This window comes from Mytilus trossulus, chromosome 2 (genome assembly GCF_036588685.1).
Source record: "Mytilus trossulus isolate FHL-02 chromosome 2, PNRI_Mtr1.1.1.hap1, whole genome shotgun sequence".
In the NCBI taxonomy this organism is placed as follows: domain Eukaryota; kingdom Metazoa; phylum Mollusca; class Bivalvia; order Mytilida; family Mytilidae; genus Mytilus; species Mytilus trossulus.
Genome location: NC_086374.1, coordinates 58,528,022 through 58,543,337, shown reverse-complemented (window position 1 = coordinate 58,543,337; position 15,316 = coordinate 58,528,022). Strand labels below are relative to the sequence as shown.

Here is a 15,316-nt window from a genome sequence, read left to right as displayed (position 1 = left end):
GAAAATCTAGTAAAAATTAGAGAAAAGGTATTATTATGTTATGTTCTAAAGAAAGTAGAACTCACCTGTCTCATTTACTAACGTGGTTTTTCGAAAAGGTCAGTGAAGTCATTGAAAAACAATATCTTGCGAATTCCTTTTAAAATCTTACCCGTACTCATAGTACAATGGGCAAGGAAACCAGTTATCACGTGTCTGTTGAATTAACCGTGCCAAATCCATTGGCTGTTTGGTGTGTACTGATTGGTATATTAATCTAAGATACATGATCTATTTTATTAAATTATTAAATTATTAAATTATTTGATCCCTATAAGGCGCAAGCCAGAGCAGCCTGTGCAAGGGCTGTATAACCAGTCAAGGTCGTTAAAAACTTCCATTTGTTGTTTATTTTATTAGTTGTTGTTTGCTTTTAATTAGATGTCAGTACATGTAACTGCGAGTACTATCTGATCTGTATGTCGTGTATTTTTTTGTAAGGGATGTATAAATACCTTATTACATTCAGTCTTTGATTTTGTTAGATGTTTTTATGCTTTGTATAGATGTGATGAGTTAGCCATTTTCAACTTATTTTTATGGAACGATCTTATGTCGTTCTGTAACACCACTGTCCCAGATTAGAAGGTTTCACGCTCTCAAACACGTTTAACTCCGCAACGTTCTTTACTTGACTCTCACAAGGAGGTCCAGTGGTTGTTGTTTTGACAATGTGTCTGTCATCATGGGCCGTAAAATGAAGAATGGAAACGGAGGAATATATCACGAAGACAACAACCCGACCAAAGAGCAGATATCAGCGGAATTAAAGCCACCAATATGGATCTTCAACGCAGAGAGAAAAACTCGCGCCCGATGGTTGGCCTCATCTGTCCCCTAAATAAAAATGTGTATTTATTTTATGAATTAAACCAATAGTTTTCTCAAGGATTATAAAATCCCTGGTTTTCCCATTTGAATTGATCATAACTTTTGTGTCGAAGTCTTTTCTATCCGACTATATGGTATGGATTTTCTCATTGCTGGAGGCCGTGAGTTTGCCATTATTGCTTACATTAACTTCATTTGAACTTTGAAGGAACCCATACTTAATCTCGTTATATTTATATTTGAATGTACTATAAGAACACACTTTGAACTTGTACATGTACCATACACAGGACACGTGAAATTGCTGTCATAAATTATTTGGCTTTATTTTGATTTTTAGAATCTTATCAATTTGAAAAATAGACATTGTCAGTTGTACGTCATACGACAGCAACCCAACAAAATCATAATCCCAACAAGATATCGAGGAGCCAACAACTAGACAGGTATAAGAAACAATATATGTCAAGCTCTCTCAAGCTTATCAAAATTTAGTAAAAAATGTAATATACTTGAATATTTGAAACACATGACTGTATTCGTTTCCCGAGCGTAGCTATAATCCGACACTCCGAAATTACAACGGTTCCGTATTCCGACAGACCGATAGTACGATGGTACGATAATCCGAAAGTCTGTTAATCCGACAATCCAATGGTCCAACACAAAACCGTGTTGTTGCAAAGGGCATGGATCTCGTCTTCATATTAGCTTGAAGGCTAGTATAAAATAGTAGAACAGGAGTTTTCAGTTAAAAAAAGAAGCCAAGGTAAGCAACTTGGTAACAAACAAGGCAGGATAAACTAATAAACATAATGCAGGACTGAATAGAGTGAAAAAATAAAGATTCAAAGGCTGGACAGATATTACAACAAAAAAATGAAGGACAAAATATTTCATCCTCCATAAAAAAAATTGGTAACTATCTTATAAGATCTTATAATACTTATCATGGCGATGTTGATAACAAAAAGTCTGTATAAATACATCGTGTATATCGATATATGCTTCTTATATATGAGGGGCGTTCGTGCCGAAGATAATTTATGAAACGACTTCATCGGATTGAATTACATAGAAACACATTTTTTTTTATATCTTTTCTCTTGTTCTTCAGGATTTACTAAGTTGATCCTAGGTGAAATTAAATAAATCAAGAATTTAAAATTGATACTATAAGCTGCAAGAGTATTGGTTAAAGATCAAAATAATCTAAAACATTAATAGGTCAAGGAGCTCGCAGCTTCTACTTGGCGGATCCAGAAATTTACATAAGTGGGGGCCCGCTCTAGTCATGCTTCAATGATTCCCCATATAAGCAACCAATTTTTTGCCCATAAAGGGGTGGGCCCGGGCCCATGCCCGCCCCCTAAATCCGCATCTGGCTCGTTTTCGAAATATTTCATTTATAAAATATGGCTGGAAAAGATTGAATCGGACATTTACCTTATATTTGCTTTGGTATTACCAATTAATTAAGGATTTGTATAGTGAGACTTTATACAAATCCTTGGTATTACTTGGGTCTCAAATCAAAAGAAACAAAATCAACAATTTTCCTAAATTTTGTCAAACGAATGACCTTATATGAGTCTTATATTAAAAGATTTAAGAGCGTAATAAGTTTTGATAACATAGGAATAGTGTCATTAGTTTATCTCAGTCAAATTTTCAAGATGCAGTAACACTTTCAGAAGATGTTGCATATCTCAGGATTTGAAATGAAATCTTAATAAAATACACACAAGAATAAAATGACTAATACGGCTTCTTCTTCGATTCCATTTGTAATCATTATCCCCGTTACCCTTGTTATCGACTCGTCAGACTACGCTACTCGGATTCCTGCGTCATGGCATTAGTGTGACCCTTTAAAAAGAATTACGTTACCGGAAACGCCTATTTTCGTTTTCAAAATGTAAACACATCGGATAGCTATTTTCCTCTAAATCAGAATCATAACTCAGTAACTGGTAAGTTATAAGGGATTCTACAAAAACAGTTTGAAATATTACAATCAACTGATTAGGTCTTACTACAAATCATTGGTACAATGTTAAGCAAAATTACTTTTAAATAGCAAATTCAAAAATAAACTGCTACATGTACGTACATATGAAACAATACATATATATATATATATATATATATAAACGAGTCTAAATTAAAAACTACGTTCAAACCTATGATTGCGTTGGATAAAAACCGCAATTTTTATACGTGTGCATGTCAAACAAATTTCGTTGTCATGGTTGTAGAAGGGTCTAAAAACAGCACAAACAACATTTTCCAAAAGACCAAAAAAAGTGAAAAAGTATATTTAAACAAAACGCATTTGACTAACAGGTCGAACAACTGATGTTCTTTAACCCTGCTGACTGCCATTGACGATTGCCAAATAAAATTGATCACAATTTGTAACAAAATGGATCTGAATATAGATTTAATACGTCACAGAAAAAATAGTTTTGTTAACTAGTGGCTACGATGTTGTGCCACAAACATATATATATATATAGTGTACAATGTATGTCTCTGATAATGAACTCTTTTTAATTACAGCATACATGCAGTACATGTAGTACATACAATTGATGGGGAAACAAGGAAGTAAATTACTTTGTGGCTGTGGACGAAAAAATACCCGTCCTAAGACAATAATATATCATCCTTCAGATGAACCAGAGTTGGATATACAGCAAAAAGGTGAACTGCTTTATTAAATCTTAAATTCTCTCTTTTTCTGTCCATCTACATGATCTACATGTAGGAAGGCACAAACAAAGTTTTGAGAAAAGGGGGACATTTAAAAAATTGTTTCTTTTAGCACGTTAAGAGTGAATATATATATACATGTATTTCCAAAAGACTGGAAATATGCAATTGTTGCACCAGCATTTAAAAAGGGTGGATGATACAAGGCTGAAAATTATAGACCGATTTCACTAACTTATATTTGTTGTAAGTTGATGGAACATGTAGTGACAAGTAACATCATGAACTATCTAGAGGCAAATAACATTCTTTATGACCTCCAACATGGTTTCCGAAAATCCAGATCATGCGAATCACAACTTATTCAATTTTTACAAGAACTTCATAACAACAACAGCAAAAATATACAAACAGACCTCATTATTATTATGGATTTTGCCAAGGCCTTTGATAAGGTTCCCCACAAACGTCTACTCTATAAACTAAAATACTATGGCATTCAAGGTAACACTCTAAAATGGATTCAGGCTTTCTTATCAGACCGTACGCAAACAGTGGTAATAGATGGAATAACATCAAATACAGCACCAGTAACATCAGGTGTCCCTCCAAGGAACTGTCCTTGGGCCTATACTCTTTTTAATATACATTAATGAATTTCCAGAATACCTGGAACACAGCAAACTACGACTCTTCGCTGATGACAGTATTATATACCGAGAAATTACATGTCAACAAGACTGCACAAATTTACAAAAAGATCTTAACGCAGCAGCGAAATGGGAGGCTGATTGGCTCATGGCCTTCCATCCTGGAAAATGCACTATCTTAACCATCACACAAAAAAAACAACTATTTAAACACGATTACATCCTTCATAACCATACTTTAGAACTAGTAACATCTGCAAAATATCTTGGCATAACCCTACAGTCTAACTTAAAATGGAACATTCACTACAACAACATTGTATCAAATGGAAATAAATCTCTTGGCTTTCTTAGGCGAAACCTAAAAATTTCTAACTCCAGTATCAAATCCCGTGCTTACCAATCAATAGTGAGACCAAAACTTGAATATGCCTGTAGTCTATGGGATCCACACACAGCAGATTATAAAAATAAGCTAGAAATGGTACAGAGGCGTGCGGCCTGATATGTATGTAACAATTACCACAACACCAGTAGTGTTACATCCATGTTAAACGAACTACAATGGCCCTCACTCAGTGAACGCCGCCTCAAAACCAGACTTATCATGTTCTACAAGGTCATCCATGGACTCATTGCAATCCCATCACTAGTCCTCATACCATCAGATACTAGAACAAGAAAATTACATACTCAAACATTTCGGCAAATATCCACCTCTAAAGACAGCTACAAATGGTCATTCTTTCCGCAAACAATCATTCAATGGAACATGTTGCCACAAGTTGTGGTAGCAAGTCAAACCATTGAAATTTACAGAGATCAGTTGACACCAACTGTTCTCCACAACATAATTTAATTCTATAAATAACAATGTACATATTTTTTAATAACTTGTTGTTTTCTTTCATGTAAATATCACCAAGTATTCTACTAAGTTAAAGATAAATTTTTGTTCATATTTTTTAATCATATACTCCGCGCATGCAACTGTTCGTAATCTTCAATAATAATGAAGCTGTAACTGTATATCAGAAGAAGAAGAAGATATTCCTTCCATTATATGACAATGCTACTCTTTCTTTCACTCTTGATTTATATGAAAATGCTGAAAGTTTTGGAAACATTAATTACAGTATTTAAAAAAAATTAATTGTCATGATTATTTTAATATGTTGCCTAGCTTGTGATCTATAGATGTACAAAATGTATAATGCAAAGGCCAATGCAGAGACTTCTTGGAGAGGGGGCTGTCAAACCACACACCCTGTAAAATATACAGCATCATCATGATTTATTAGCAGTGACAACCATCATTCACACACTATTTATGCATGCAATATAGTGATCAGGTTTAATACAAATTAACTAAGTAACAAATACAAATGTATGTGTTGACCTATTTGACTATTAATAGAATTTCAGTTAATACAATGTATGCTGACTTAATTATTCGGAGATCATCATCTTTTCTTGCTTACAAATTTTGCTGGGGGAGTTTTTCTCTGTTTATTATGTAGTTTTCAAGATAATAGCGAAACATAAAGGGTTAAACTTAAATTTTCCATTTATATAAAATGAGAAGGATTTTGTATGATTGCCAATGCTATATATCTCTATAATATGCATTGAATTTGTACAAAATTATGTAGCAATTAACAACTATACTTGTAGATATGCCTTTCAATATCGAATAATGAGCAAAACCCATCCCATAAAGTATGCTTAAAATTTTTGACTTTTTTGCTTCATCAACACAGGCACTTGTTTCTGTCAATATGGGGTTTACTATCCATACCAGTACAAAAAAAACACAAGGTAGCTAACGGGAATTTTCAATGTGTTCGCTTCAACCAATATTTTATTACTTTCCCTTGCCCCTTTCATTAATAAAAGTACACCAGTCTTTCGGTAATTGAATTATCTATACAATGAAACAACTCTCACGTACCTTGAGAATACCCCTCAAACAGTATAACACACTTGAGATGAGAATTATAGACTTTTTTCCAGACCATTGAATTTGGAAGGACTAAACTTCCGGTTTACTTAGGAAGTTAATAGAACACAGCAATATGATTGGTCGAATTCATCTGGTTACCTGTTTATTTATACTAGTTACCAGAAACCAGAAAAATGTGACCAATGGGATTGCTGTGTTCTATTAACTTCCTAAGACTGGTGTACTTTTATTGACAGAAACAAGTGCCTGTGTTCATCAATCATTTTGCCATTTACATGATTTCTTCCCTTATCATGCTTACTTTAATATATTTTCAAGAAAATAGTCAAATTATGCAAAATGGGTGAACATTATCTCACTGAATAGCATTCTATTTAATAGTTTCGCGTTTTCTGTATCATATGAACATACGTTCAGGGATGGAATCCGTGGGTCCAGCCATTTTTGAAATGGGGGTTCCCAACTCAGGAGAAAGGGGTGTCCAACTTTATGTCCTCATTCAAATGCATTGATTATCTCAACTATAGGGAGGTTACAATCGCACGAACCCTCCCCTGGATCCGCCACTGAAGTTTACTAGAAATAATGTGTATTTGCTATTTACTATCAATTCCTTTTTATTAATTTTAGCAGTCACTGATACATATTATATAGAGACTTGCATTTCAAAGAAGAAAAAAAATTATATTCTACGTTATATAATAATTTTTAACGAATTTAGTCAAAAGCTCTAGCTGACGCAATATATATATTTATTTCTCTTCCGTTATATTTGGGGTTTTCCGTTATTTATTTCTATCTTTAGTAACTGTGGTTTGTAAACCAAGTTGTAAAACAAGTTTAAGAACCGGTTGGATAGTATCTATATATACAAATCTTTAGTGAATACTGCACGAGCATTTCATAGGCGGGAATACGGGTGGGGTATATAAGTCCGATACTTGGATAATTTGTATCGAGGTTCTCACAGTAACTTCAAAGTAACAACACGTTCTGCATAGTATATTATCGAAGTTACTGCGAGCAAACCAAACCTACATTTTGACTTGCCTCTTATTTCGCCATGCATATAGATTAGAAATGTTTTAAATTCGGACGAATTTATGAGGGAGAATTTAAATATGCTTCTGACCTAGCAGATTGTATTTAACCGTAAAAATACGAAAACTGTTTAAGTTATGGCTTTTAGGAAAGATTGCTACTTCAATTAAAAAAAAAACTAAATTTTTTACGCAAGTTCCCTTCATTTTTATGCCCGCCGCAGCGGAGGAGGGATAGCATTTTTCCCTTGTGCGTCACGGTCTGTAGGTCCGTCCGTCCGTACATACGTGCTTGTTTGTCCCAACATTAGTTTCTGTTCGTTTATTTTAGGTTACCTCAACCAAATCATACTATAAAACTTATACACAATATGCGTATTACCATAAAACACAATTCTGCATGGATCAAAGACTTTAGTGGAGTTTTTGCAGTGCGTCTTTTTTATGGTTCTTGAGTTATGTATCTTTATAACGTTCAAAGTATAGCGCCAAAGAGGCTATTTTCGAGAGCCGGTAAAATAGCACCTAAGAGGCTATCAAAAATAGCTGTCCAAGTTTTATGTGTCCTGTTTTAAAACCTTCCCTGACCTGATGAATGCATCTACTAGTATCCCGTCGAACTTGAAATGAAGTATACCACATATTCGGTTCCGTCAGCCTCATTTCTTGAATAACAGCATACGGAGTATAATTATATCTTCAATTTGAAACGATATTCGAGATCTTGCGTTTCTTAGCATGCTTTCCTTGATAGAGGATTGGTGTTTACTAGCTGACATGGCCAAGAAGGGTTCCAAGTGGTTAATTCAGTGAAGTGATCATTTTTAATTATTTTTCACAGACGCAACCACAAGGCATTCGGAGTGGATGTGCATGTTATTTTTGTTGTGAAAATTGATCAATCAATTTCGGAATAAGATTTTGTGAAAAATAAAACAAAATGTGCACAAATATCAAGGTTTTAAATGGTAAAATGGAGGTAAAACTCCCCACGAAAAAAACCACCAATTTTGAACAACTTTTGAATATTGATACATTGTAAAAATTGCTTCTGTCCAATGTTTCTCAGTACCATTTTTTCACGAATTACATATCAGAGCTACGAGAGTTCGTTTTTATATCCCTTTTAATAGCAGACTCCAGTCTTGAACATTTGAAAGTCATAGACAATTTTCTGAGACAAGTGCCTGTGTTGTTTAAATTGTACTAGTATAGGATTTTTTGTTTTCTGAGACAAGTGCCTGTGTTGAAAGTGCATAACAAAAGTCTGCCCTTGCTAAACAAAAAGTACTGATTAAAGATGAAAGGACATTTGCGAAGACTTATGTGTTTCTTTGGTTAAAGAGGAAAACAATCATACATTGATTATTACCATGTTTCTTTTTGTTTTCTAGAAAAAGTCTAATAGTTATAATGTAACTACTTTATTTCTATGTTACATAAACCAAATAAACGATAACTCCAGTACTATGCATTGAAACTAAACGAAAGGTAAAAGCAATTTTCTGCATGGTAACCAAAAACATAATATACAAACCGTTCATATATATCAAACTATAATTGTAGCTGCATTATTAAAAGATCAAGATGATGACGTAACAGTTTCAAAAATTGAATTGCATACAACAACAGATTCTGACAAGGACAGAATCTCAATACAACTTGCTGAAAAGACATCTAAATCTGTTGGTCTGATAATGGGATACCTAACCTACGGTACCGGATTCCGAGTTGGAGAGAAATATGTAATGACATCGCTACATTTTGTGAAAGACATATGCAGTAAGATCATTTATCATCCTTATATAAATTCATACTGATATGACCCCAAAGAGTAGTTTTATATAACAGTTATTGGTAACAAGATCAAATTAGGAAACGGATTTATATAAGTTTTTACAAACTTTTTTCCGAATCCCATATTTGAAGTTCATGTAACACTAATATACTTTGTTCTTGTAATTTATCCATTATAAATACTGTTTAAGCTAAGATCAAGTGTGGAAGTAATTAAAACAATAGTTATAATTATGATTGCAAATAAGACAACTCTGTACCAAAGACCACATGCCATATATATAACGTTTTTCATAATTATAAAGCCAAGATGAAAACATAGCACTGCTTTAATCACAAACCGTACAGCCCATGATTGCACATTGAACGGTTTAACAATTTAAGTTACAGTTCGATACTATACAAGTGTGTGTGTTTTGGCATACAGGCGAACACGTTTTATATCGTGACGGATTGACACTGTTAACAGATGGTTTCACGACTATATCATGTTGGTCTTTAATTGTAACCAAACATTTAGGTTTAAAATAAAGGATCTGATATTACTCTGTTTCAAGATAACAAGCTTTTTCAAAGACTCTTTCCGACATGATAAATAGAAAGTATATAAAAAAAAACCAGATCTAAATAAAGGTTTCGTGTGCTTCTTTTCGAGATACATGTATAAGACATTTACTTTATTTCTGCTTTTAAAGTACCTTTATTTAGTTTAAGTACGTACTATCAATTTATAAAAGTCTTTTAAAAGGCTTGTAATTTTGAAACAGAGTAGCGAACATTTAAATATGCACAATATCAAAAGGAATGAAAAGTGGGTAAAACAGGTAAATATTTTTAAAAAGCGTTTTGGTACACAGGGTTGTATGACGTCACGATTCATTTGCCAATTTTCTTGCTTGCTTGGTCATTGTTATAAAGTACACAAGTCATATAAACATTGATATATGTCATGATCAAGAAACAAATAAAGACTTATCATGTTTTAGATTGAAACGTCTCCTCGTTCATACCAATCTAAATCACGTGAACAAATCACAGGCACTTAGGTATATAGGGAAACAAAATTCTGAAACAAGTGCCTGTCGACCAAATACCAAACTTCCGACTTTCGTAATCAAGAGTAACAAGAACTAAAAAATTTAGTTCAAATAAACAGATTCATTCATATCTTTATTTCCTCTTTACCGAGATTACATGAATTATATAATCATGAACAATACATTAAAACAGAACATATAAATGATAAAGTTGTAAGCAATACGCAATATTTACATATACATGAAAATGCTCAGTTCAAAAGTAAAATAGTTTATATCGCGTGCTGTCGATATAACATGTGCTAGCATTATACTATATTGTTCAAATGACGATTGTATTCGGATGCAGATTTTGTTACATGGATGTAGCAAAGTTGCTTGAATGACTCTAAGTCGGGATCACTAAGCATGGTTGAAGGATTTTTTCCTAGACAGATTGTATATAAGGAATCATCATCACATTCACTTAGTTCAACATATAGGTCGAGACAAAAGTTTTCTATAATTAAGTCCATCCAAGTGCTGTGCATATTTGATGTACACGTACAGCCAAAGCATGCATGTACGAAAACGTCAGTGAACGGACGGTCGCAAATTTCACAAAGGTTGAAAACATGGTTTGAAGCGGTAGATATAAATTTTCCCATAAACAATGCAGTGCGAATTTCAGAGCTGTTCGCGGGGAATTTCCACTACAAAAATAATGTGAACTATCATTTAGTAAGATTGAATTCATCGTTTATAAAAAGAATATATAATTAGAAGGTACACATAATTTCGTTATTTTCTAGGTTTTGGTGGAATTTTCAAAGAATCAAATCTAGAAAGCCCAGATGTTTATATATGCTTTGGTTATACATATAAGTTCAAGGAAGATAGTCGTATTTTTCATTTTCGTGGACAAATGCAATACGCAAATGAAGAACTGGACGTTGCAATATTGGAACTGACAGAGAGGGATAATAAATCCTTACCTCCAAAGATACTATGTAGCATAGACTCTAACTATGATTGTTTATTTAATGTACTTGGGCAATCGTATAGCATCCCAAACCAGATCACTGCTTACAACATAAAAATATTACAGAAAGATATGAATGTTATCAACAAGGCTCGAGCTTGGAGCTTAGACATGTTTTATGAAAATGGATATATTGGTTTAGATGACCCTAATGTTGAATTATGTTACTGTAAATATCAATTCGGTATGGATGGTTCGCCTGGTATTGTTCCTATATTACAGGAAAAAGGGTTGTCATCCGAGGAGAGTAAAAGGCAAATTAATTTACAAATAGCTCAAAATGAATGTTCACAAGAGATTCGTCGTGATCATGAATCTCAACGGCACAAAGTGTCAACTTCATTCAAGGAAACAATATATGTCAAACAAGATGACCCCTCTGATTCAGTGTTAACTAACAATACACAAAACATGCAAAGTAACGAATCAGACTCTGACAATGAAATAACATATGTAAAAATGGTCGCCCCTCGAAATAATGCGGCAGTTTCTAAATCCAATTTTGATAGGCTTTCCATGAATATCAATCATACTGAAAAATGCAGATCTGATGATGACCGGAGAGGTTGTAGCGTCAATAAAAGCGTTACTTACCAAAACATGCCCCTAAGGGATGATTCGAATAAACACACATCAAAAGACATTTCGACCGATTCAAATCAGTTAGAAGAAGTTTCGGTTGATACATCTCCAAACTTGGATGGTTTCAATCTATGTTTAACACAACAAGAAAATGTTACAGATGATCGTAAAGATGAGGATCAGGTCAGTGAGATTAATTTACTCGCAGAAGAGCTCAATGAGAATAAAGAATATTTGTCAGACTTATCAGTTGATGACACACACCACACTGACTATGGATTGAATGATACACACCACACTGACTATGGATTGAATGATACACACCACACTGACTATGGATTAAATGATGCACACCACACTGACTATGGATTGCATGATACACACCACACTGACTATGGATGGAATGATACACACCACACTGACTATGGATTGAATGATACACACCACACTGACTATGGATTGAATGATACACACCACACTGACTATGAATTGAATGATGCAAACGAATGCCCCTCAAATGAACAGTCAGTTCAAAAAAATATACGACCAGATATCAATGATAACAATAACAAATTAGCTGATACTGAAAGCTTTACAACGAATAATGACAATTCAGCAACTAAAAGTGCATGTTACAATTTGACCCCTTCAGATTGTTCACGGAAGGATTTTAATGATGATGCAAGATGTAGTGGCAATGAAATGTGTCCGGAGAAAGATTCATTGGAAACAATGGTTAGGGACGAGAAAACTATTGACGTTTCTGTTGAAATGGACAGAAAGATGCAAAATGATAGGCTTCAGGAATCGTCTAGTATTCAACAAATAGTTGACGAGAATACATTCAAACTGGATGGAACTAACCATCAAGAAAGCCATGTGGATAATGATTACGAATCATCAGAGTTGGATGATAATCAAATTATATTAACTGAAACTAAACAGACTTACGAGTTAGAAGAAATAAGCTTGAACCGTCATTGTACATCTCTTGACGAAGAAACATCGGATTCAGAAAAATCTATTTCAAACACAGCTGTTTATGAACCAGTTGTCGTTTTCATGGTATTAAGAGGTTATCCTACTTTTTATTACAAAGATAAAAGGTCAGTTGAAATGGAGGAACTTGTCACAAGTGATAAACTAGTAAACGCTGGTGTTACCATGAAATCTGTTTATGATCATATGAAACAATACCATATTTACCGAGAACTCTGCGCCGATATATTTGTGTCGAAAAAACTGCGAATTGGGCTTGAAAATTCACGTGTTGTTTACAACTAAACATAAATATAGTATCACAGCTTTCTGTATACAGTCGTATAAATGCGCCAATGATGAATGATAAAATGTACGAGTGAGCTCTTTAACGGAATTTTCCGGAAACCTACTTCCTGTGCTCCGATACGTTTGAGTTGCAAGTGGGGTATGCTTAGAACATCAAGGTTTACATTCGTGTTATTTCTGTTTTAAGATTACACCCAGGTACAATACGTGCAGGCCAGATGAACTTGAAAGTATAATTATGGCTATCATGTGCATAACACTCGTTTCTTGAATTGTAAAACGGTTGTAATGTAATAAAGAAATAAAGAGATGTAGTATGCTAGCCAATTAGACCACCATCTTTTTATACCAAACGATTATTATGAAAGCAATTGCATATCCTTCTACGACATCAAAGATGGGCAAACCCTTATTGCAGTAAAGTCTCAGGCCATACTATAACCAAATCAAACCAACACAAAACAAAACGAGAACTCTGATACCCTGGTTCCTTCTATGGTAGACAGCAACATACGACTGTTACTAGATTACAGGACTGCCTTGGGACAGGTACAGAACATGGCGGGGTTAAACATGTTTGTATAAGCTTTCAACCGCCTCTAGTCTTGGTAAGTGGTGGAACAATATGATATAGGAACAAACTGCAACACTTAGTCGGAAAAGTATTGACTCAAGACGAAATGCGCAACATACCGTTCTGGCAACTTTTATAAGCTAGAATAAAGTCTGAATTAATAGACTAGTTCTCAATAAATAAATATAAATCATAAGAATTATTTATTTTAGATAACTACTTTATATTATAGTGTTGGGGTTTTTTTTTTTTTTTTTACAAAAGACAACATTCAAGATTTTACTGCGATACATTAAGTTTTTTCTTCTCCAAAGGACCAATAAGTGTATGTGAATCCTAACCGTTATGTAAGAGCTACACAAATATCGTAAAACATTTTTGCGGTGTTTGAAGAGTATGTATTTTTTTTAAATAAATTTGAGAAAATATAAGCGGGAGAAACCAAGAGGACATTCATAACTCATAAATGGAAGCGAACTGACAACGGCATTACAAAATAAGAATAAAAACCCCTAAAGACGACAAAAAGACAAACAAGTTCCTGAAAAGTTACAAATTATATAATGTACATCAAAAACAAAAATTGAGCAACACCAAACACTTTGGTGCTTCACTAGCGACACACGTCATGCAGCTCTTGGAAAGTACTCGCATTCGATGCTGTCACAATCGAGGAAAAGAGTACGGATTTTTGGAATCGACAAATGGACATATCCGTGGTTATCAGTGATCCAGAAATCCCCTAGGCGAACCAAATCGGGATGGTGTCTTAACTTTCGAAGAGAATTACGTTAACTGTATGGCATTTGGAAACTTGGTTCCATAATTTCCCCTGAAAGACTTAATTTAACCCTTTTTTGTGAGAAATATGATAAGAAACTTAAATTTTGGAATGGCGTATCAACTTTGAGTGGTCTGCTCGATATACAGGCGATGCTGAAATGTAGCTACAAAAAAATGGATGGTCACAATCGAAAAGTCTAAATCCCCTATACTGTAATAAAGTTTTGTTCTCAAACGATCTCCTTATAAATAGATATAGGAAGATGTGGTGTGAGTGCCAATGAGACAACTCTCCATCCGAATAACAATTTAAAAAGTAAACCATTATAGGTTAACGTACGGCCTTCAACACGGAGCCTTGGCTCACACCGAACAACAAGCTATAAAGGGCCCCAAAATTACTAGTGCTTATTATAAGTCTAGTCAGATATGAGACAGACTTATCTGTATTTTTGCTTTCCTTTTATATTTGAAATTCGATGGAAAAGATGTGTTCAACATTATCCTCAAATATAGAATGTTTGCCGTTAGAGGATCTAGCTGTTGTAATAAAGATTTGTTCTTCATTAATTTTTCAATTTTAGATGGAAATCAAGATATGTAGCAGACTTAACTGTATCGAGATAAGTTTGATTAGATGGATTTTTTTTATATAGTGACCAAACTTTATTTAGCGAGAGAACATCACTTTTATGGCGGAATGACAAGTTCAAGGATAGTGCAAGTTTTTCATTCTTGTTCTTTAGCTCCGGTTTGAAAAATACTCATCAGAGATAAAAATCTGCCTCATGAATATTGATTGTTTGTTGACAATAAGAAAAGTAAGGCATCTTGTTGATATCGGTTTTAGAGGATTATTTGAATTAAGGTAGCACTATACAAAGATTTGAAACCTCCAATTCCCCAGTTTTAAAATGCTGTAACTTTCTTTATAATGCTTGAAATTTTATAAAAAGTGGTATTTATGGATAGCTTACAGATTACTCTTTGAAATTAA

The 15,316-nt window shown here is 33.9% G+C and overlaps 1 protein-coding gene across 1 annotated transcript; it reads left to right on the top strand.

Annotated features, from left to right (window-relative positions):
- Nucleotides 1–2,754: 2,754 nt before the first annotated feature.
- LOC134707639 (putative uncharacterized protein DDB_G0282133) lies at nt 2,755–13,722 on the top strand. The gene is made up of 4 exons (XM_063567588.1): nt 2,755–2,843; nt 3,433–3,576; nt 8,805–9,020; nt 10,864–13,722. Exons 2-4 carry the CDS (start codon nt 3,465–3,467, stop codon nt 12,957–12,959), a joined length of 2,424 nt encoding a protein of 807 aa, XP_063423658.1. The 5' UTR covers nt 2,755–2,843; nt 3,433–3,464; the 3' UTR covers nt 12,960–13,722.
- The last annotated feature ends 1,594 nt before the right edge of the window (nt 13,723–15,316 follow it).